General features: G+C 43.1%; 1 protein-coding gene across 5 annotated transcripts in view; it reads right to left on the bottom strand.

Moving 5' to 3' along the window:
* Positions 1 to 7,600: 7,600 nt before the first annotated feature.
* Positions 7,601 to 25,074, bottom strand: part of LOC115154110 (glutamate receptor 4) — a 202,776-nt gene continuing 185,302 nt past the window's right edge. Inside the window, exons 12-17 of one of the 5 annotated variants that reach the window (XM_029700000.1) lie at positions 21,545 to 21,743; positions 20,691 to 20,938; positions 16,084 to 16,198; positions 12,245 to 12,382; positions 11,250 to 11,386; positions 9,374 to 9,452 (exon numbers count right to left, since the gene is read on the bottom strand). In XM_029700000.1, coding sequence (XP_029555860.1) covers positions 9,449 to 9,452; positions 11,250 to 11,386; positions 12,245 to 12,382; positions 16,084 to 16,198; positions 20,691 to 20,938; positions 21,545 to 21,743 — 841 coding nt within the window. In that variant the 3' untranslated portion in view covers positions 9,374 to 9,448. Of the gene's footprint in view, positions 9,453 to 11,249; positions 11,387 to 11,956; positions 12,383 to 15,168; positions 15,284 to 16,083; positions 16,199 to 20,690; positions 20,939 to 21,544; positions 21,744 to 25,074 lie in introns of those variants that run through there. The other 4 variants (XM_029699999.1, XM_029700003.1, XM_029699998.1 and 1 more) reach the window with 4 other exon arrangements.

Below are 25,074 nucleotides of genomic sequence, written 5' to 3'. Positions count from 1 at the left end.
CAAAAAATGTGCTTTTCTTTCAAAAACAAGGACATTTCTAAGTGACCCCAAACTTTTGAACGTCAGTGTATATATATATTTACCAAAGATATATGCGGGATTGGAAATGATGGAGATAATTACACTGATAGAAGCCACAATCTATCTGCAATATTAAAGCTGATCTACCCGCCCCTCAAAAAAAGTATGGACTACAGATTGCTGTCCATGGAGACAAAATTGAGACATGTTTATGCATCTGCCTAACAAATAGGTGATAAGCTTTCTGTGGTGCCAGGGCATGTAGCATATATCTTTGCTTTAGATAATGGATAATTGTTTATTGGTAGGCCTATTTGGTCTAAATTTTCTCATGTTAATCCTAACATTTCACAAAGCTATACACGGTGTCGCAATGCTGATATTTAGGCTGCTGGCTGGCGGCAATAATCAAATTACTTGTTCTGTTCAGTAATTCAAGATGTAAATTCAAACAATGCCGATTGTAAAACGTATTTTCAATGTGTATATTAATTATTCCCTTAATTTCTGTATTACATCCCCATGTACATCCCCCTGGGCACAGAGGTCGAGTCAACGTCTATTTCACGTTGGTTCAACGTTATTTCATTGAAATGCCATGGAAACAACATTGATTCAACCAGTGTGTGCCCAGTGGGTCTCCATGTTCATCTTCCTCAGTGTGTGTAAATAAAGTTCCCTGTGTGTGTTAACTGTTGTGCTGCCTTACTCCCCACTAACCGGGGCGATGTCAATGGTTCACAGTTAAGCAAATAAGTAGAGCCGGGTCGCTCTCTTTCACTTTGTATTTAATGACTTTACTATGGGGTCCACAAAGAGGATGAACTAATGATGAATTTCAACAAATATCTACCTAGCTACAACATGATATCAGACACCTGGTTGGGGTCACAGCCTTTTTATACACCAAGGAGTCATCCCTGCCTAATCAATGTCTGCCTACAGCATCCCTCCTATATCCCTCCCTTTTCCCCACTCGTGTTGACTCTCAGTGAGGATGTGACCAAGGTTGGGCAGCTCGATTTGGCTGATCTTATGTTGTATTCCCCTGAAGGTCAGAACCCTGCTGTCTCCCCTTTTTGACATACACTATATATGAAAGTATATGGACAACCCTTCAAATGAGTGGATTTGGCTATTTCAGACACACAACGGGTGTATAAAATCAAGCTCAGACAAACATTAGCAGTAGAATGGCCTTACTGAAGAGCTCAGTGACTTTCAACGTGGCAGGGTGAAGGGAACTCTTAACGCTACAGCATACAATGACATCCTACATGATTCTGTGCTTCCAACTTTGTGGCAACAGTTTGGGGAAGGTTTGGGTTTTCCTGTTTCAGCATGACAATGCCCCCATGCACAAAGCGAGGTCCATACACAAATGGTTTGTAGAGATCGGCGTGGAAAAACTCAACTGGCCTGCACAGAGCCCTGACCTCAACCCCATCAAACACCTTTAGGATGAATTGGAGTGCTGACTGCGAGCTAGGCCTAATCGCCCAACATCAGTGCCCGACCTCACTAATGCTCTTGTGGCTGAATTAAATCATATCCCTGCAGCAAAGTTCCAATATCTAATGGAAAGTCTTCCCAGAAGAGTAGAGGCAAAGGGGGTCCAACTCCATATACATTCCCGTGGTTTTGGAATGAGATGTTCGACGAGCAGGTGTCCACATACTTTTGGTTATGTAGTGTATGTTGTCACAGCAAACGTCCTGTCCCCTTGGCTCCACCCGTTGAGTTCCTCAGCTGCCTACAGCCACCGCAGCCTGCTCTGCGTCCCTGTTTACATCGCTAGTAGCTATAGTAGAGCTGTACACAGTGTTTTAGTGTGAGCACGACCAAGGTTTGACCGTAATATGGAGTGGAATGTCAAGGCTGAACATGAGCAGGGTTGGTCTAATTTATACCATATGCAACACAATAACTCAATTAGCTACGCAAACTGGCCATTCTGCATACTTGCATTTTGTGCAGCCACAAAGTCTATGGGCTCGTTCCTCTGCCCAGGTCAGATATTTTGAAATAATTTATTTTATTTGTATTTATTTATTTAACTAGGCAAGTCAGTTAAGAACAAATTCTTATTTACAATGACGGCCTAGCCCGGCCAAACCCTCCCCTTGCCCGGACGACGCTGGGCCACACATTTTACAATGCCTGGATAGATATTTTCTATGTATCAGCAAATCACATCATATTCTATAGGAATCTGTCAATCAATAACACAGTCAATGACGTGTCACGCAACCACTAGTTGATGCATGCAACGTCTGAGCAGGGGAACTCAACCTAGAATTTGTCGCAACTATGAAGGGTAGCCATTTTGCGTAGGTTTAAATGAGGCTTTGTTCGGTCACTGCAGCATTCACCTGATGGTTTCAGCACCTTGTCTTGGACCATCTGTCATGTTTGTGGTCGGTTCATAGTGTCCGAGGCTGAGGCACTGCTACGTTAGGAGGATATCAAATGTAAGGCCCCGTATACACTCAGGTTGCACAATGCATTTGACACAATGGGTGTGATACAACTGATATTTTTGTGATACAAAACTGATACAACAGATCATTTAGTGATGCGTTGTATAACTGATGAGCCAAATGCGTTTTATATCAGTTGAACAACTTGAGTGTGTATGGGGCCTAAGGCCTAGATCGAAGAGCCCTCACTGCTGCACGATCATCCTATTTTTCCAACTTAATTGAGGAAAATAAGAACAATCCGAAATTTCTTTTTGACACTGTCGCAAAGCTAACTAAAAAGCAGCATTCGCAAATGGAGGATGGCTTTCACTTCAGCAGTAATAAATTTATGAACTTTTTTGAGGAAAAGATCATGATCATTAGAAAGCAAATTACGGACTCCTCTTTAAATCTGGGTATTCCTCCAGGGCTTCATTGTCCAGAGTCTGCACAACTCTGCCAGGACCTTGGCTCAAGGGAGATACTAAAGTGTTTTAGTACTATATCTCTTGACACAATGATGAAAATAATCATGGCCTCCAAACCCTCAAGCTGCATACTGGACCCTATTCCAACTAAACTACTGAAAGAGCTGCTTCCTGTGCTTGGCCCTCCTATGTTGAACATAATAAACGGCTCTCTATCCACCGGATGTGTACCAAGCTCACTAAAAGTGGCAGTAATAAAGCCTCTCTTGAAAAAGCCGAATCTTGACCCAGAAATTATAAAAAACTATCGGCCTATATCGAATCTTCCATTCCTCTCAAAAATTTTAGAAAAAGTTGTTGCGCAGCAACTCACTGCCTTCCTGAAGACAAACAATGTATACGAAACGCTTCAGTCTGGTTTTAGACCCCATCATAGCACTGAGACTGCACTTGTGAAGGTGGTAAATGACCTTTTAATGACGTCAGACCGAGGCTCTGCATCTGTCCTCATGCTCCTAGATCTTAGTGCCGCTTTTGATACCATCGATCACCACATTCTTTTGGAGAGATTGGAAACCCAAATTGGTCTACATGGACAAGTTCTGGCCTGGTTTAGATCTTATCTGTCGGAAAGATATCAGTTTGTCTCTGTGAATGGTTCGTCCTCTGACAAATCAATTGTAAATTTCGGTGTTCCTCAAGGTTCCGTTCTAGGACCACTATTGTTTTCACTATATATTTTACCTCTTGGGGATGTCATTCGAAAACATAATGTTAAATTTCACTGCTATGCGGACGACACACAGCTGTACATTTCAATGAAACATGGTGAAGCCCCAAAATTGCTCTCGCTAGAAGCCTGTGTTTCAGACATAAGGAAGTGGATGGCTGCAAATTTTCTACTTTTAAACTCGGAAAAAACAGAGATGCTTGTCCTAGGTCCCAAGAAACAAAGAGATCTTCTGTTGAATCTGACAATTAATCTGGATGGTTGTACAGTCGTCTCAAATAAAACTGTGAAGGACCTCGGCGTTACTCTGGACCCTGATCTCTCTTTTGAAGAACATATCAAGACTGCTTCAAGGACAGCTTTTTTCCATCTACGTAACATTGCAAAAATCAGAAACTTTCTGTCCAAAATGACGCAGAAAAATTAATCCATGCTTTTGTTACTTCTAGGCTCGACTACTGCAATGCTCTACTTTCCGGCTACCCGGATAAAGCACTAAACAAACTTCAGTTAGTGCTAAATACGGCTGCTAGAATCCTGACTAGAACCAAAAAATTTGATCATATTACTCCAGTGCTAGCTTCCCTACACTGGCTTCCTGTTAAGGCAAGGGCTGATTTCAAGGTTTTACTGCTAACCTACAAAGCATTACATGGGCTTGCTCCTACCTATCTTTCCGATTTGGTCCTGCCGTACATACCTACACGTACGCTACGGTCACAAGACGCAGGCCTCCTAATTGTCCCTAGAATTTCTAAGCAAACGGCTGGAGGTAGGGCTTTCTCCTATAGAGCTCCATTTTTATGGAATGGTCTGCCTACCCATGTGAGAGACGCAGACTCAGTCTCAACCTTTAAGTCTTTACTGAAGACTTATCTCTTCAGTAGGTCCTATGATTAAGTATAGTCTGGCCCAGGAGTGTGAAGGTGAACGGAAAGGCTGGAGCAACGAACCGCCCTTGCTGTCTCTGCCTTGCCGGTTCCCCTCTTCCCACTGGGATTCTCTGCCTCTAACCCTTTTACAGGGGCTGAGTCACTGACTTACTGGTGTTCTTCCATGCCGTCCATGGGAGGGGTGCGTCACTTGAGTAGGTTGAACCACTGACGTGGTCTTCCTGTCTGGGTTGGCGCCCCCCCCTTGGGTTGTGCCGTGGCGGACATCTTTGTGGGCTATACTCGGCCTTGTCTTCGGACGGTAAGTTGGTGGTTGTAGATATCCCTCTAGTGGTGTGGGGGCTGTGCTTTGGCAAAGTGGGTGGGGTTATATCCTGCCTGTTTGGCCCTGTCCGGGGGTATCATCGGATGGGGCCACAGTGTCTTCTGATCCCTCCTGTCTCAGCCTCCAGTATTTATGCTGCAGTAGTTTATGTGTCGGGGGGCTAGGGTCAGTCTGTTACATCTGGAGTATTCTCTTGTCTTATCCGGTGTCCTGTGTGAATGTAAATATGCTCTCTCTAATTCTCTCTTTCTTTCTTTCTCTCGGAGGACCTGAGCCCTAGGACTACCTGGCATGATGACTCCTTGCTGTCCCCAGTCCACCTGGCCATGCTGCTGCTCCAGTTTCAACTGTTCTGCCTGCGGCTACGGAACCCTGACCTGTTCACCGGACGTGCTTGTTGCACCCTCGACAATTACTATGATTATTATTATTTGACCATGCTGGTCATTTACGAACATTTTAACATCTTGACCATGTTCTGTTATAATATCCACCCGGCACAGCCAGAAGAGGACTGGCCACCCCTCATAGCCTGGTTCCTCTCTAGGTTTCTTCCTAGGTTTTTGGCCTTTCTCAGGAGTTTTTCCTAGGGAGTTTTTCCCAGCCACCGTGCTTCTTTCACATGCATTGCTTGCTGTTTGGGGTTTTAGGCTGGGTTTCTGTACAGCACTTTGAGATTTCAGCTGATGTACGAAGGGCTATATAAATAAATTTGATTTGATTTGATTTGATTCAATCAGATCAAGCGTTAACTGGAGATAGTCAACACCTACATAGCTTATGTTTTTGCATTGTCAGAGGTGTGACTGCGTTGGAGCTGTCAAATCACTGAGAAGCTGCTCTTGATCATTGTCAAGAAGTTCAGAATGAGAAAGTGAAGGATATATAGAAATAATGACAAAATAATGAGGATTTCTATCATCCAAATAGAGGTCTAGATTACATCTCACATTTCAGTGTTTGAACTTGTAATCAAGGCTGCATGGAATTTATCTTAATGCGACCAATGGTAATGTCCGGTTTAGGTTTAATGCCGGGAGCTGCTTGTGGATTTGACAGCTTTATTGTCTTATAATGCTCACGTAAGCTTGACATGAGCGTGATCATTAAATATTGGTTAGAAATTTCATAAAGCCTTTACATTCGACTGGGTGCATCTTATTACCAGTTGAACACAAATATTAGTTAAAGTAAATGGAACATATTGCATTGTTATTGTAAAAACGTCATTCATGATTCAGGAATAGACCTTTAAAATATAATACTCTCCCCAACAGTCGACAATGCGCAATTGATTGAATTCCAGCCTCTGAGTGGGTTATATAAAAAAAATATCTCACAAACACACTCAAGTAAGTTCATTAATTAACACAGAACCCTCTCACCCCCGTCCACAATAAAAACACAGTGACAAAGCCTTTGGATTAACTTTTTACTAAAAAATGATCAAAATAAAGATGTACAATTGAAACCAAAATAGGATGCCATTTTAATTTTACAGACATAAGGCAGAACCAAAATGCATGGCCTGAAATATGTTATAGCTGGTTAATTCTCTCAAAGCAACAAGGTCCATCCAGTGTGTGTGTGTGTGTGTGTGTGTGCGTGTGTGTGTGTACCAGAAGAGGCTGGTGAGAGAAGCTATAGGAGGACGGGCTGGAATGGAATCAATGGAACAGAGTCAATCATGTGGTTTCCATGTGTTTGATGTGTTTGATACTGTTTCATTGATTCCATTCAGCCATTACAATGAGCCCATCCTCCTATACCTCCTCCCACCAGCCTCCTCTGTACGTGTCGTGTACACAGTGGCAGATTTAGGTATAGGCGACATGGGTAGTCGCCCAGGGTGGCATCTTGCCGGGGCGGCACGGGGCGCCCGCACAAAAACATTCAGAAAGGTGACATTTGTGCGATCGGTTTTCTATCGCTCATTTACACGTCACGTCAATGATATCATGTCACCGTGTGGGACTGTGGGTCAATTAACCTTGTCGAAGTAGGCGCCCTGATTCTAGTTTGTGAGCTAGGCAGGCTACTGCCTGGGAAGGTCTCCCACTCAGAAGTATGAGATGGGGAGGGGGCGGGGGTAGGTTGACCTCAGGTCTCCCCACCGGAAGCCCGAGGTAGGGGGAGCAGGGGAATCTATCAAATAGCGCACCTATACTTTGTACAGTACTAATGGAATTAGGAAAATCAGTCACACTATGAAATTCTACCAAATAAACCACAATTCATTCATAATACTGTGAATATATAGTTTCACAGACATATTGTTGCATTTTTCTCTGGTTTGTGTGAAATCGTTAACAATAATATAAAATCAGTCTGCACACCACCAAGGTGAACTGGTTTAGTCTTGACTCTTGGTTGACAGTATTGGGGGATGGGTAATGTATTGATGCTCGAGTGCCAAATCAACACAAAGTTGTTTCTATTTGTCTTTGTTACTTCTTTTTGATATTTATGAGTTTTATTTTGTATGTATTTTTAAATGTTATGATTATTTATTTGTGTTGTTCCAAATGTCTGAATAAAAATGCCAGTTAGTGCAGGAGGGGGCTGAAGTGGGGGTTCCCCAGGCAGCCATACAAGCTACAACCACTACTACGTGTACATGTATGTGTACATGTATGTGGACGTGTATGTGAATGTGTGTAAGGGAAAAAGACAGAGGCAGCAATTGAAAACATTGATAACATTGCACATATTTGTCCGACAACAACAATAGCAGAAACAGGTTTTGGGGCAAAAAAGTTGAAAATGAAAGAGACTAAAGGATGACACAGTAAAAGTCAGTGTCCTATTGCTGCCCACGGGCCTAGAGATTGCCCTTCCATCGGCCATGTGTTGAAATCTCCACTGCAAACTAATAACTTCAATGAGAGGAAGTAGACCATAGATTCTTCTACTGAGGATCCACAGTGAGGATCCACAGTGTGAGGGACCAAGAGGGCCAAAGCTTTGACCATGGCTCAATAATACAAATATTCTTCTTCTTTTTTACTCAATAAATACTGTTTATATAAGCTTTGACTCGTGAAATAATATAGCAATGAGGAAAAAATTGCGTTTCTCATTTCACATAAAAAAAGCATTATACTCTCCATACACAATAATCTAAAATATCTACCCAGATAAGACGTTCAACAGCCGCGAACATTGAAAAAACATTGAAAAATCAGGAGACGGACAGTAAATGTAATTGATCGTTACAAAAAATAGATCAAACGACACAAAAAATATTGTTTGTTTTCTAGTGGAAACGCAAGTAAAGCATTTAAACATAAAATTTGGTCTATCAGCCACATTCTGGTCTATGACTGCACAGTGTGGGGTGTGGCTAGAGGATGGGGTGGGGCAAGATGATGGGGGTGATGCTAGAGGATGAGGATGGGACTAATTAACATTCATCGCTGAATATATTAATATGTAGAGAAAAGGTATCTAGATGGGCAGAGTTGATACCATGCCCATGGAACATGGCGCTTTGAACTGAACGTTGAAGGAATAAAACGCTGTCTCAATGTCTCTCCTTTTTCAACAACGTCGTCTTATCCATTATTGCGATGAATTATTTATTTAAAGATGGTTACAAAAAGAGAACTGCCCTCTGTCCACTACTGAATCAGCTATTTACATCTGTTTAAAAAGCAAGCATGTTATACAGCCTCCTCTTTGTACAGACATCTTTTTTCTTTAGCTTCGTCTTCACAGAATATACATATTTACTAAATCTTCACAGTTTATTTATCTTATATGTATTATCAATAGAGTTATTGTAGTTTATTAATAATTATCGTTTTTTATCTCCATGATGACAACGGGAGACAGTCCCCACATGATGTCAGTTATTGATATTCAGTGAGATTGTTGTCTGGCAGTTGTCTTTTGAACACTGCTCTCGTCTGGTAACAATTGTCCACATTTGGAAAACAATCTTGATTGTGATTCAGTTTGCCAATTCAGTCAGCAACCCACTGATCCACAGTTACACGTTTCAAGTTTTCTGGTCTTCCTTTATTTTTCATTTTCACTTCACTCTCAATTCCTCCTGTTCTTCCTTCGCCAGTGATTGCAATGATAAGTTGGCACAGGGTCTTCAGTGGAACATCTCAGACGCAATCTCCACCTCTGCACCCGAAAATGGCAGCTTGATTACAATTAGCCCTCACTTGGCCACACAGTAAAAATACAGATTGTACTTTTCCACAGAACTCCATTCAAAATGGCCACAGATTCACTACATACTCAAATTGCAAAGTCCCAATTTCTGCTATATTAAAAAATCTCCACAATGTTAGTTAGTCCCTGTCTGCCCACACACTGGTGGTGGTGTCTGGTTTGGGTGGTGTTTGTCCTGCGTCTTTGTGGTATATGGTGGTTGTGGGTTGGTCGTTTTTAAGGCACTTGGAAGGTTTTTGGTTTTCACGGGAGCTCAGAGGAGACCAAGGCCAGGCCGGAGCTCTGGCGGAGTGAGGGGCCCGAGTGGACCGCTTTGGGACAGTCGGGCGTCAGGACGCGCCCATTCTCCCCCACACTGCCTGTGATCGACAGGCGTGCCTTGTTCCTCATGGCCTCCGTGAAGGTCAGCTGGGTAGGGAAGGGGGGATAGGGGGATAGAGACAGAGAGAGGAGAGATGGGGATAGTGAGAAAGAGAAGAGACAAATATAAGAAAAAGAGAGGGGGAACAGATAGAGGGAGAGGGGAAGAAAGAGGGGGAGAGAGAGAAAGCAAGGGGGACAGAGAGAGAGAGGGAATAGTGAGAGAGAAAGAAAGGGGAAGAGAGGGACAGAGAAAAACATGTCAGCTCATCTAGGCATACAAAATGACGCTAACAATTCTAAGATCAGGAAGCATCATGGAGATGGATAATGTCAGGGATGAATATAGTACAGTAACTACATCTAACGTCACACCACAGAATCACAGGACATCCATCATGGTCATTCAATAATATCTTATAACGCCACTTTATGTGCACATTTGATACAAGACTACCATTGACTACTATGGTTATTAGACATTGGATGATTTATGTGTGGGCGAGGGACGACAGGGCAGCTGACCAAGCAACAGTAAAGGGAATGAAGAGAGGGCTGAGAGAGGGGGCCTACAGCACCAACAGGAGACACATAACCACGTCAGACACATACTGTAGATCTGCAAGTCAAATATCGCTGGACCCGAGGGAAATATCTTAGAGATCGGAGCTCAAGTCATTATAGCTCTTAGAGGGGCAGTTAGTTTCTACTTACTTATACTGTCTGTTTTAGAAAAGTGCCGTTAGTTCAGCTAAACCTAGGGTATGGCAAAGTGTGTGTGTGTGTGTGTGGGGGGGGGGGGCTCTGAGAAGGTGGCTCTGAGAATATTGAAACATTTTGTATCAACAAGGCGGCTCTGAGAATATTGAAACATTTTGTATCAACAAGGTGGCTCTGAGAATATTGATTGGAAAAAGAAGGGGGGGCTCACACATCTTTCCCCGGCCAGCTTGTCTCTGATATTATTGTGTTGCCCACACAGTAGTTGAACTGTCTGTGATTATTGTATTTCAAAAACAGCCCTACAGCCACACTATAGCTAAATAACTGAACAATATTTAATGAAGTTTTGCCTGCAAGATTGATCTGTAAGAATTTAATTGAGGAAGATGGACAAGCAAGACTGATAAAGTGAGAGGTGGAAATGCATTATACCAGAGACAGGTAGGCTACAGATAGGGATGCAGGCAGAGGATGATGATGAAGTAGGCCTACAGCAAGAAGTAAAAATAGTTATATCAATTATAATTCTGTCACTGCATGACAGAACATTTGTTATAGCCTACAATCGTTATTTTCTTTGAAGCCAAAAAGAGGACATGTATTTTGGGGAAATGCTCTAAAAAGAAAGTTGTTCAGTTCTGTTTATGTTCATACCAATACATAAAACCGAAATTGCACTAGCCTACTTAGCAAATGAATGTAAATATAAATTAGGCCGACAGTTATCACAGCCTATATTTTAATAACAATAAAATCGCTTTTGGTTTTGAATGGTCACCAAAAAGTAAGGCTTCCCCACCTCCAAATTCCCAATTCAATTAACCCCTGGCTATCAGATTACAATAAGGTTACAAGGCCGAGTTCAAATACCGTCATCAAATTCAAAGCAATCGGCAATCGGCCTAAACAGCTGACTGGCAAGCTGCCACTGTCTCTGTCCTCTGCTTTCTAAAAGTGAGAGAAAAGGGCGCAGGTTGGCTGGCAGCTGCTCTCCGAGCGATGCTCCACATGGTCCTAAAGCCAGTCTGACATTACGGTAAACAGCAGTTGCATTTTAAATCAGGATAGGAATGATTTTTGTCTACTTTTTGCCTACTTAAAATGTTTGTGCGACTGCCATACCTTGCCATACCCAACTGAGGCCCCTGGTTTAGACAGGGCACTGTGGCTATGTGCGACGTTAGCAGGTGCCTGTGTGTGTCATAGTCAGGGTTGTGAAATTCCAGAAACTTTCCCAAACAATCAAGGTTGGAGGATTCCTGGAATAAGAAGGAAATAAGCAGAGACGGGATTTCGAGAAAACCTGAGAATTCCTGGGAAACTTTCCCCAAATTCCCAGAAATCCAGGTTGGTGGATTCAGAGTGAATAAGTAAGGAGAGAATACACCAAAAGGAAATCCTTCAACTGGTATTTCTGGAAAACATGAGAATAATATCCCAAATTCCTAGATTTCCAGAAATCCCGGTTGGAAGATTCCCAGAATCAATTGGGAATAAGCAGGGAGGGATTCCTGCAACCGGGATTTCTCTAAAACGTGGGAATTTTGGAGAAGTTTCCAGAAATGTGCAACCCTAGTCACAGTCAACAGCATGAGACATTGTCTGCAGCCAAACAAACCAAACAGACAATATAAACGGCGGCCATCTTAAAGCCCCCGCCGGGAAGCCAAGAGACAGACGAGTACGTCACATGACCACAAACGAACGAATCACAAGGCAGAGGAAGTAAAGGAAGCATTGCCACCGGTTGTACAGTCAATCAGCAGCATGGCAAGCTAGCTAGCGGCCAATAAGGGAGGTTCAACTTACAGTACCACAGGAGGGGGGCCTAGAGGGGTGGGTGGGGGATGGAGGAGGCTTTTTCTATACTGGCATTATATCATAACATCCCCATCGCTCCCATCATCGCTCCCATACCCGTCGAAAACCTCACTATACGTGGCTAAGTTGTGGGTGCTTGGGGAAGGGCTGGGGCCAGGGGTGTGGCCAGGGCTATAGCCAGGACTGTGACTGGGGTGAGGGCTTGTTCTGGGGCTGGAGCAGCTGGGGCGGGGGCTGCTAGGGGTCAGGTGGTGGGGGAGGTGGTGGTGGTGGTGTTCAGACATCGGTGCCTCCACCTTCATTCGCTTGGCCTCGTTCCGGGACTTGTAGCAGAATTCGATGAGGGCCACCAGCATGGCCAGACCCAGGCCCCCCACAAGGATATAGAAGACCCCCGCCACATTGCTCAACGACAGGGCCTGGGACGACTTGTCCTGGGGGGTTGGAGGAGAGACACAGGGCAGACAGGAAATCAGAGGCGTGACAGTGGTGGGGTGCCGAGAACACACAAATGAAAACACAGACTCACATACATACTCATACATAAAATACTAGGCAATTATATTACACATTACAACACAAGTACACAAATACAAAGTTAACAAATCTAACACACACACACACACACACACACACACACACACACACACACACACACACACACACACACACACACACACACACACACACACAAACACACAAACACACACACAAACACACACACTTTCCAGTCCACCTTCTCTAGCTATGAGCTCTGTGGCTAGCGCTGTAGCTGTTATCATCATGAAATTACCATTCAAATCAATCTAAAGCGTGACTATGATGTTTTTACAGCAATTAAAAAGGAAAACAATTATTCTAGTTTGCTAGCTGTCAACAATTGTCAACAGGCTGTTTTTTCCTCGGTAGCTCCCTAGCCCTCTGTTATCTCTGCTTATTGTCATTTTGTAATTAGATGCTGTGGTTTAAGACACACGAGAGCAGCTCTCTCACATTTCTTATCTCCTCTTTTGGAGCAGGTTGGTTTCCTGCTCCTAAAGTAGGATGGTTTCTTTTCAAAAGGAATCTGTTCAGGTTAGAGACTTCACTAAACACTGCCTTGTCTTGTTATGCATCTGATCTGCTGCTGATGGGAGTGTGTGTGAGCACATTCTAACAAAACTGGAGAGCTACTTTTTAATTATACTTGACAAGAAAATACTGTACACTTGACAAGGACTTGTTTTGCCGCTAAGGCGTTTACATGCTGCTTTGTTGATGCGGGAGTTCTCTTTACATGCTTGAGTAGTGGCCAACTGCTATATTTGCTATATCCAATCTAGAGTGGGCTGGAATGACTGGCATACTAATCATAGAAAAATAGTAGGTTTCAAACCTGTTCTACTCATTCTAATTCTTTGATACTAATAATCTGCTGGGACATCACAACTGCACAACTTGAATTAATTCATTGCTAAGTGTCCTACTAAGTATACACTACTAAGTGTGGCACAGATACAGGTGACAACCATATGAATGGGATCCTGCAGGTCTCATCATTTCATACACTACTGTTCAAAAGTATGGGGTCACTTAGAAATGTCCTTGTTTTCCATGAAAACATACATGAAATGAGTTGCAAAATGAATAGGAAATTTAGTCAAGGTCAAGCTGCTCCCACAACAGCTCAATAGGGTTGAGATCCGGTGACTGTGTTGGCCACTTCATTATAGACAGAATACCAGCTGACTGATTCTTCCCTAAATAGTTCTTGCATAGTTTGGAGCTGTGCTTTGGGTCATTGTCCTGTTGTAGGAGGAAATTAGCTCCAATTAGGTGCCGTCCACAGGGTATGGCATGCGTTGCAAAATGGAGTGATAGCCTTCCTTCTTCAAGATCCCTTCTACCCTGTACAAATCTCCCACTTTACCACCACCAAAGCACCCCCAGACCATCACATTGCCTCCACCATGCTTGACAGATGGTGTCAAGCACTCTTCCAGCATCTTTTCATTTTTTCTGCATCTCACGAATGTTCTTCTTTGTGATCCAAACACCTCAAAGTTAGATTTGTCTGTCCATAACTCTTTTTTCCAATCTTCCTCTGTCTAGTGTCTGTGTTCTTTTGCTCATCTTAATCTTTTCTTTTTATTGGCCAGTCTGAGATATGGCTTTTTCTTTGCAACTCTGCCTAGAAGGCCAACATCCCAGAGTTGCCTCTTCACTGATGACGTTTAGACTGGTGTTTTACAGGTACTATTTAATGAATCTGCCAGTTGAGGACTTGTGAGGCGTCTGTTTCTCAAACTAGACACTCTAATGTACTTGTCCTCTTGCTCAGTTGTGCACCGGGGCCTCCCACTCCTCTTTCTATTCTGGTTAGAGCCAGTTTGCGTTGTTCTATGAAGGGAGTAGTACACAGCGTTGTACAAGATCTTTAATTTCTTGGCAATTTCTCCCATGGAATAGCCTTCATTTCTCAGAACAAGAATAGACTGACGAGTTTCAGAAGAAAGTTCTTTGTTTCTGGACATTTTGAGCCTGTAATCGAACCCACAAATGCTGATGCTCCAGATACTCAACTAGTCTAAAGAAGGCCAGTTTTTTTGCTTCTTCATTCAGGACAACAGTTTTCAGCTGTGCTAACATAATTGCAAAAGGGTTTTCTAATGATCAATTAGCCTTTTAGATTGATAAACTTGGATTAGCTAACACAACGTGCCATTGGAACACAGGAGTGATGGCTGCTGATAATGGGCCTCTTTACGCCTATGTAGATATTCCATAAAAAAATCAGCCGTTTCCAGCTACAATAGTAATTTACAACATTAACAATGTCTACACTTTATTTCTGATCAAAAAGGACATTTCTAAGTGACCCCAAAATGTTGAATGGTAGAGTACAGTACATTGCTGTGCTGCATACCACTGAATTGTGAGCATGCCTTCTAGTGTGATATGTTGTATCCCTCAGGCTACTCTTTAAGTCTCTCTGTTCTATTTTTGTGCGTGTGTGTCAGCCAGCCTGCCTGTCTGCCTGCCTCCCTATCTGCCTGCCTACCTACCTATCTCTCAGTCAACCTGCCTGTCTGCCTTTCTATCTGCCTGCCTACCTGCCTGTCTGCCTTTCTACCTGTCTACCTGTCTTCCTATCTGTATGCCTGCGATGGGTGGGGTTCATCAGTGGGACATCAGAACAGTCAGTGAGGAGGTGTGGTCCCAGGACTTGCAGGAGACTGACCTTACTTCCTGAGGCCGTGGGTCCACACTCGCCCTTATCGTACCACCATTTGTTTTTCAGCTTGTCTAAGACGCCTGATTCACTCAGTTTCAACACGGCTAGGTTTACCGGCGTTCTTCAAAACCGCACGTGTGAGGTCGAGGGGTCGGGGAAGGGTCAGGGGGAGGGGGAAATAACATAAATAACATCATAGGACATGTTATTTTATGTTATTCAGTCAGAAACCTAAAGAGCCCATACAGAGCACTTAACATCTGGAAGTGACGGAGACAGGAGCCCCATTGGTTTACATGTCTCTATGCTCGTGGTCGAGGAGGGGGCGCCTGAGGGGCTGAGCGCTACAGACATATACATGGGGCCCCCGCTTCATCGCTTTCTGGAACGGGCACATACTGCTGGGGCCTATCTCACAACAACCAATCGAAGGCCATTACTGTGAAGCCTCAACTATTGGCTGGATTTTGTACCAGGTCAACAATTAACAAAAAAAACATGTATTTAAAATGTATTTATCCGTTAATTAACTAGGAAAGTCACAATGAGATGTACATCTCTTTTTCAAGTGAGCACGAAAGTTATCAAAGGACAACTTCATGTTTTGGCATAAGATACATGTATGACATGCACAATGTAGTGTTTAGTGGGAGTACACAATAGGGCGGTGACTGTGACTTTAAGGTGTCTTCAAAAATGTTTCACTTAAGCTTTAGATTATGAATAGGTGAACAATAACATCTACCAATAGTGCATATTTGTGGTTTGACAGTAATCACTTTCCACTCTATAATACGTGCCCCCGCGGTGCGTCACAACGCCACTGCGGGTCACAGGATGGGTGTCGCCCCGGCAGATGCCCCCGTTACCACGGCAACAGTTTTACCCAATCGGCATGGGGCTGACACACGGGTGGCTAACCTTCTCGCCACCTCCGCCGCTGCCACACTCTCCCTTGTCGTACCACCACTTGTTTTTCAATTTGTCCAACAGGCCTTGTTCATTCAGTTTTAACACTGCCAGGTTAACTGCGCTTCTTGAAAATGATAAAACATACTTGGGTGAGTGAAGGGGAGTCAATAGCATCCAATTGGGGATAGGAGGGGGAAGGGTGGGATTGTAAAGGGGGCACAAGGGTGGAAATAGGGTTGTGTTAATGTTCTATCTGTAACAATAAACCCTCCCTCCATACACAGGGGGCAAAGCCTAACTTCCACTTAAGTCATACATTTTCACTTAGTCATGCAGTGATGTCAATGGGAGAAGTTATATTTTGACTTGAGTGGAAATTTGTATTTGCCCCACAGATTGGACCCTTATACACAGAACGGACAATCCTCATGTTGGGACTTGGTTCACTACCAGTTTGAGCCTAGGAAACTAAATTACAGTATGTCAATTTTTCCCTTGGTTTTATCCATGTGGCCGCTGACCAGAATGTATTTTGTCTTTCTTCACACAACCTGATTGATAGTTAGAGTCCACTACACATACTGTGCATCCAAAATGGTGGATATATTGACCAGGGCCCATAGGGAAAGGACTGTGTATTAACGTCATGTTATATATACTGTATATTTTGATTCAGAGGAGTAAAACTTGCATCAAGAGAGATTTGTCCACGTGCATTCAGTGCCTTTCAACTCTACTTTGCAGTAATATCAAGTACACACCATGAAGAGAGACAGAAATGTAACTGATAGCAACATTAGTAAAATAACTATTTCAGTAAAATCTGATGAGAAGAAGAAAAATATAATGAAACATCTAACCCTTTTAGAGTCACTTTAAGGTTAATGCCGTGGGAAATTGCAGCCTTGTCTAACATTATTGCTGCTTTGCATGCTGATTGGTGGGTTTCCATGGTGACCAGGAGAAGTGACTGACAGAAGATGATGGGCACGTTCCTCTGCCCATGCGTTACTGACGCATGCCAGATCTTACAATGCCTGGATAGATATTTTACGTATCAGCTAACCACATCATATGTTATAGCAATTTGTCAGTTGATGACACAGTCGAGGATGTGGCACGCAACCATTGGTTGATGCATGCCACATCTGAGCAGGGGAAAGCAACCGATAATAATGCTGAAAAAAAATTGACTCCATCGGGAACTACTATGATCTGTCAGTGACTCCTCTTGCAGAAAACAGTGGGTAAACCCTGCACCAGTTGTTGTTTGCATTGCAAACTCATGTTGTTCCCTTCTAGAGAAGCACAGTCAGTGGAATTTACAGACAGGTAAGGATTGGTGCTGTATTGTGGAAATAGTGTGTGTGTGCTTGCGTCTGTGTGTCTAGCATGCGCATGTCCAGCCCACCTCAGGATTCCCCACTTTCCAGCAATTATTTTCTTGTTTTTGTGGGGTGTTAATTCACTTGTCACATAATTGTTTCTGGATCAATTTATTTAAATAGAAAAGCAATGCACATTCCAACTCTTGCTTGTGCAAAACACATTTTCCTGTTGATTGTACAATTGCGCAAACATCTGTTATGACCGCTCAAACACTTGCCAGTGCTGTAGTTCAGTCAACAAGTATTGAGTATCCTACTCCATTTTGCAACTGTTACATTTATCAGAACTGTGTTTCTGACATTTTACCAATTTTGACAACCGTTGCTAGTGTGTTTATAAGCACTTTGTAGCAACTGCTGATGTAAAAAGGGCTTTATAAAATAAACATCATTGATTGATTGATTGATTGATTGATTGATTGATTGATTGATTGATTGATTGAGAGAGACAGAATGCTCTGTAGGCCCTATCTAGGGTCAGGTGGTCAACAACATAGCTCTATAGTTTACATACTGCACTGAGGTGCTCCTCTCTACAGTTTACATGTGATCATCTCTATTTGTTCCATTTTCCTTTCATTAAAGGATATATGGTAAACCAGAAGCAGTATTCACTAATAGATAGTCTGAGCATTATAGTATAGACTGAGATAACTTGCTAAGGGGTGCTTGTTTGCTTTTATCATTTGCAGTGTCTCTTCCCTCCCAAAAATAACATTATCTCACTCATTCTACAAAAACTGTGAAAATGTAAGTTAACTTTTATCAGTCCTTTGGCAATGGATTTATGAAATTGTGCCCAGTACACACAGGAACACACACACACACACACACACACACACACACACACACACACACACACACACACACACACACTAGTTTTGGCAAAGTTATTTTTTTAGGCAAGTCTGTAAATTCCACTGTGTATAAAGCAGCTCTAGTCTAGCCAAGTCAGACAGGACTGATCATTGACATGGCTCGCATTCACATCACTTATATCCCACCATCTCATATGACATTCACATGATTTACAGTCAAGTCGGAAGTTTACATACATTTAGGTTGGAGTCATTAAAACTTGTTTTTTAACTTCTCCACAAATTTCTTGTTAACAAACTAAGTTTTGGCAAGTCGGTTAGGACATCTACTTTGTGCATGACACAAGTAATTGTTCAAACAATTGTTTACAGACAGATTATTTAACTTGTAATTCACTGTATCACAATTCCAGTGGGTCAGAAGTTTACATACACTAAGTTGACTGTGCCTTTAACAGCTTGGAAAATTCCTGAAAATGTCATCATGGCTTTAGAAACTTCTGATAGGCTAATTGACATCATTTGAGTCAAGTGGAGGTGTACCTGTGGATGTATTTCAAGGCCTACCTTCAAACTCAGTGCCTCTTTGCTTGACATTATGGGAAAATCAAAAGAAATCAGTCAAAACCTTAGAAAATAAATTGTAGACCTCCACAAGTCTAGTTCATCCTTGGGAGCAACTTCCAAATGCCTGAAGGTACCACGTTCATCTGTACAAACAATAGTACGCAAGTACAAACACCATGGGACCACGCAGCCATCATACCGCTCAGGAAGGAGACGCGTTCTGTCTCCTAGAGATGAACGTACTTTGGTGCGAAAAGTGCAAATCAATCCCAGAACAACAGCAAAGGACCTTGTGAAGATGCTGGAGGAAACAGGTACAAAGTATCTATATCCACAGTAAAACAAATCCTATATCGACATAACCTGAAAGGCCGCTCAGCAAGGAAGAAGCCACTGCTCCAAAACCGCCATAAAAAAAGCCAGACTACGGTTTGCAACTGCACATGGGAACAAAGATTGTGCTTTTTGGAGAAATGTCCTCTGGTCTGATGAAACAAAAATGGAACTGTTTGGCCATAATAACCATTGTTATGTTTGGAGGAAAAAGAGGGAAGCTTGCAAGTAGAAGAACACCATCCCAACCGTGAAGCACGGGGGTGGGAGTATCATGTTGTGGTGGTGCTTTGCTGCAGGAGGGCCTGGTGCACTTCACAAAATAGATGGCATCATGAGGATGGAAAAGTATGTGGATATACTGAAGCAACATCTCAAGACATCATTAGGAAGTTAACGCTTGGTCACAAATGGGTCTTCGAAATGGACAATGACCCCAAGCATACTTCCAAAGTTGTGGCAAAATGGCTTAAGGACAACAAAGTCAAGGTATTGGAGTGGCCATCACAAGCCCTGACCTCAATCCCATAGAAAATTTGTGGGCAGAACTTAAAAAGCGTGTGCGAGCAAGGAGGCCTACAAACCTGACTCAGTTACACCAGCTCTGTCAGGAGGAATGGGCCAACATTCACCCAACTTATTGTGGGAAGCTTGTGGAAGGCTACCCGAAACGTTTGACCCAAGTTAAACAATTTAAAGGCAATGCTACAAAATACTAATTGAGTGTATGTAAACGTTTGACCCACTGGGAATGTGATGAAAGAAATAAAAGCTGAAATAAATCATTCTCTACTATTATTCTGACATTTCACATTCTTAAAATAAAGTGGTGATCCTAACTGACCTAAGACAGGGAATTTTTACTAGGATTAAATGTCATGAATTGTGAAAAACTGAGTTTAAATGTATTTGGCTAAGGTGTATGTAAACTTCCGACATCAACTGTATATCCCACCATCTCATTTGACATTCACTATGGCTGCGTCCCAAATAGCACTATGTCCCTAATTAGTGCAGTTAGGGTCGCAACATTACGTTAACCTTCCCAAAATTCCCCAGGTTTTCCAGAAATCCCAGTTCGGGATATTCCCGGATTCAGAAGGGAGTAAGCAGGAAATCCAGGAATTTGGGGAAAGTTGCCAGTATTTTGCAACATTGGTCATAGTAATATATTAGAGTAATATTTGGACTTATCTAGGGCCTTTCAACATGCTGTTTCAACTCCCACTGGCACACCAACACAAAGCAGCACAAACATCACCTGACAACGAAGAAGTAGAGCTGCAACAAAAACAACTGTTGCCATGACCGCATGCACACCAAACACAAATGTAAAAGCCACTACCTTTACCTTCATGATCACTATGCATGAAAAAAAAATCCAACCCAAATAAGTGTTACATGAGTGTTACATGAGCGTTATTAAACATGTTCAGGCAGCACGCCAGGGAAGGTGGAATAACATAACAACACGCACAGCTTGGACATATTGTTATACTACTCCACCCACCTTAACAGTGAACCCTTGGGGGTGGCCACTCCATATCCTTTGGAGTCCAGGTTGCCGCCGACCTTCATGGTGTCGCAGGGTTTCCGCTGTTCTGTGTACTCGTTCATGGTTGACTCCAATAGGAAAGCGTACTTCCCTTTGCTCTTCCGCACACGTACAACTCCCTCCTGTGTGTTCTTGGTAAACACAGTCGGTTCGGCTGACTTCATGTAGCCCCACATCTTCTCGTAGACCGCGATCTTTGACCTCTGTGGTTGGTTTGGGTCAGATCGGAGGAGGGGTGGAGGAAGAGTAGAGGTGGAGGAGGGTGGAGAGAGAGCATAGAGCGAGCATAGCCAAATAGAGAGGAGGACATGGGGGGTTAGTTAGTGTACTGTAGAGATTTACTGGTGGAGTGAATATTGACTGGAAACAGTTACTGTAAAAACACACACTCCTCCCCCAGTGAATGAGTATGCTTGAGTGAACTGATCAGTATTGTGTACAACACATGGTGTCGTGTGTGTGTGTGTGAGCTGACCTGTTCAATACTACTCACCCTATAACTTCATATTCCTACATACACAAAAAGCCTATGAAATACAGATGTAGGATCTTAATTTGCTCATCCTGTTCCAGGAGAACTGGAAATGTAAAACTTGTAGTGTATTTGAGGTTTAAAAAGGCTTCTGAAGTTTTTAATTTCCACTTTGATTTTCCCTTTTTTTTAAATGTCTATTAATTATAATCCACATAATAATTCACATTTCCTGTTGCTGTAGGTAACTGGCTCAAATTGAGATCTTACATCTGTAGGACAAGGCTATAATATGATAAAACAGACACAGCTGGTGTCTAGTCCAGACTATACTCACCCTGAAGAACTCTTTAGTGGAGCCGGAGTCCAGGGTACCGTAGGCGATGTCTGTCTGTTTAGCCAGGTCCTCAGCACTCTCTATAGGCGACACCATCCTCTCTACTGTGAGGAAGGCAGCCAGGTTGGCCGTGTAGGAGGAGATTATGATGAGTGTGAAGAACCACCACACACCACCCACAATACGCCCCGACAGAGACCTGGGGGAGAGGAAGAGGAGGAAGGAGAGGGGAGGAGGGAGAGGAGGAGAGGAGAGAGAGGACGGGGGAAGGAAAGAGGAGAGGAAGGAGAGGAATAAGGGAAGTGTGGAGGTGAGAATGAGAAGGAGGAGGAGTAAGAAAAGAGTGAGCATGGCGAGGAAAAGAGAAGAGGAGAGTAGGGGGTGTGATAGAGAGAAGAGTCCATCAATAACACTAATTATTATGAATCAACACAAATCCACAAACTGTATTAAGAAGTGAGAGTGAATTACAAACAAACTTATCGGTGACATGTGTGGTCTAGCAGTTAGAGCTGCTGATCCTGACACACATATACAGTGCATTCAGAAAGTATTTAGACCCCTTCCATTTTTCCACATTTTGTTACATTACAGCCTTACTCTAAAATTGATTCAAGATATACACTACCATTCAAAAGGTTGGGGTCACTTAGACATTTCCTTGTTTTTGAAAGAAAAGCAAATTTTTTGTCCATTAAAATAACATCAAATTGATCAGAAATACAGTGTAGACATTGTTAATGTTGTAAATGACTATTGTAGCTGGAAACGGCTGATTTTAAATGGAATATCATCACTCCTGTGTTCCAATGGCACGTTGTGTTAGCTAATCCAAGTTTATCATTCTAAAAGGCTAATTGATCATTAGAAAAGCCTTTTGCAATTATGTTAGCACAGCTGAAAACGGTTGTCTGATTAAAGAAGCAATAAAACTGACCTTCTTTAGACTAGTTGAGTATCTGGAGCATCAGCATTTGTGGGTTTGATTACAGGCTCAAAATGGCTAGAAACAAAAACCTTTCTTCTGAAACTCGTCAGTCTATTCTTGTTCTGAGAAATGAAGGCTATTCCATGTGAAAAATTGCCAAGAAACTGAAGATCTCATACAACGCTGTGTACTACTCCCTTCACAGAACAGCGCAAACTGGCTCTAACCAGAATAGAGAGAGGAGTGGGAGGCCCCGGTGCACAACTGAGCAAGAGGACAAGTACATTAGAATGTCTAGTTTGAGAAACAGACGCCTCACAAGTCCTCAACTGGCACCTTCATTAAATAGTACCCGCAAAACAGTCTCAACGTCAACAATGAAGAGGCGACTCCGGGATGCTGGCCTTCTAGGCAGAGTCCTCTGTCCAGTGTCTGTGTTCTTTTGCCCATCTTAATCTTTTCTTTTTATTGGCCAGTCTGAGGTACGGCTTTTTCTTTGCAGCTCTGCCTAGAAGGCCAGCTGTGGGGATGTTTTTCAGCGGCAAGGAATGGGAGACTAGTCAGGATTGAGGGTAAGATGAACGGATCGAGGGAAAGACGAACGGAGCTAAGTACCTGCTCCAGAGCACACTCCCCATCCAACCTGACAGAGCTTGAGAGGATCTGCAGAGAAGAATCAGAGAAACTCCCCAAATACAGGTGTGCCAAGCTTGTAGCGTCATAACCAAGAAGACTCAAGGCTGTAATTGCTGCCAAAGGTGCTTCAACAAAGTACTGAGTAAAGGGTCTGAATACTTATGTAAATTTAATATCTCTTCAAATAATAATAAAAAAATCTCTTTGGTTTGTCATTATGGGGTATTGTGTGTAGATTTATGAGGGGGAAAAAAATATTTTATTGAATTTAGAATAAGGCTGTAATGTAACAAACTGTGGAAAAAGTCAAGTGTCCTGAATACATCTGAAAGTCGGAATGGGTTTAAATCCGGTCTACTGCCCTTCTGACTCGCAATCTCACCTACTTTTCCTGTCTCCCCTTCACTGTCCTTTCTCAACAAATAACCCCCCCCCCCCCCAAAAAAAATAACTTATCCAATGTGCCAATAGGTAACTTGGGAACAGACTGCTATTCTGCCAACCTACCACAGGGAGGAGCTCTAAGAGCACACTGACTTCACACTGCACAACACCATCCAGCCCATATTCAGATCCACCTTAAGGCAAAGTGGCTCATTAAAACCCAATGTGCTTCTGCGTCGATCTCTTTCTTTCTTTCTTTCTTTCTTTCTCTTTCTTTCTTTCTTTTTTTCTTTCTCTTTCTTTCTTTCTTTCTTTCTCTCTTTCTTTCTTTCTCTCTTTCTTTCTTTCAATGTTTATTGGTGAGATGAAAAGAGCTGGCAATGCTTTGGAGAGCAACCGACGACATCACACAGCGCTCCCTCCGTTCAGCTCTGTTTTTGTCTTGTTTGTTGGCTCAAGGGAGACAGATAAGCCGACTCTCAAGCGAGCGGGGGGGAAGGTTGTGAGGAGAGTCAAACATAATGGTGCATTGGAGTTAACAAACAACGTTCTCTCTCCACCCTCGGTACAAACCAAACATAGAGAAAAGCTCTATGAAAACCCCTTCAGTTCCTGTTGTTTTGACAAACTCAAGCATTTTCACACCATTCCACAAGTCGATGCCGACCTGAACCAAGCCTTTTCATGATTCACATTACCGTGCAGACCCGAACCGACCCAAACCGTACTCTGCTGAACTGGCATGATTATTTCATTTTTTTATTTTCTCATGGCCCTTTCTTTCCAGCATATAGTGACTATGGTGGATGTGCACCCAGGCCAGTGCAGTACAGCTCTGCTCAGTAATGTGAAAAGGGTGTAAGAAGGGACTTTCCGAAAATATTCCACATCACCTACCCGTTCCCCTTATCGCACACTGTGTCCCCTCTAGTCTTGTCCCTAGAACATGCCACCAACCTGTCCCAATGTCTCATGTTACAATATCTCACTCTTCCACTCTCTCTCTCTCTCACACACACACACACACACACACACACACACACACACACACACACACACACACACACACACACACACCCTGTGTCACATTGGGGCTGTGCTTATGCCCAACACATAGCAAAGATCTCACCAACCAAGAGCCGCAGCAGCAGCAAAGCATGTACACAGAAGGCTATGCTGTAGAATACATTACTATACCCTCTTTTAACTCTGGATTTGAGTACAGATTACCTCTCTATTATTTCTCTCTCGGTTTCACTCTCACTCTTTCTTTCTTTCTCTTTTTCTCTCTGTCTCTCATCCTCCCTTTTTTTCTCTCCCGCTCTGGCTTTCTCTCCTCTTCCTCCCTCTGGTAGGGTTGCTCTCGTTGGCATCGAGAGGCCAGCAGCTGTGACTAAGGACAGACAGTTAGCCAGGGGCTTCCTCTCTCCAGGCTGTGTTGATCCCAGGTGACTCTAGTGACGTTCATCCATCTTGACAGATTGGCATACCCTGATGGGCCATGGCCAACTGGGGGAAGGAAGGGGGGGAGGTTGTTATCTGGGGAGGGATCATCGCTGCCATACGGTTGCCCCTCTGGGAT

Source organism: Salmo trutta, chromosome 19, assembly GCF_901001165.1.
Source record: "Salmo trutta chromosome 19, fSalTru1.1, whole genome shotgun sequence".
NCBI classification, from domain to species: Eukaryota; Metazoa; Chordata; class Actinopteri; order Salmoniformes; family Salmonidae; genus Salmo; species Salmo trutta.
The sequence above is the reverse complement of the archived record's forward strand: the minus strand, read 5'-3'. Positions and strand labels throughout refer to the sequence as shown.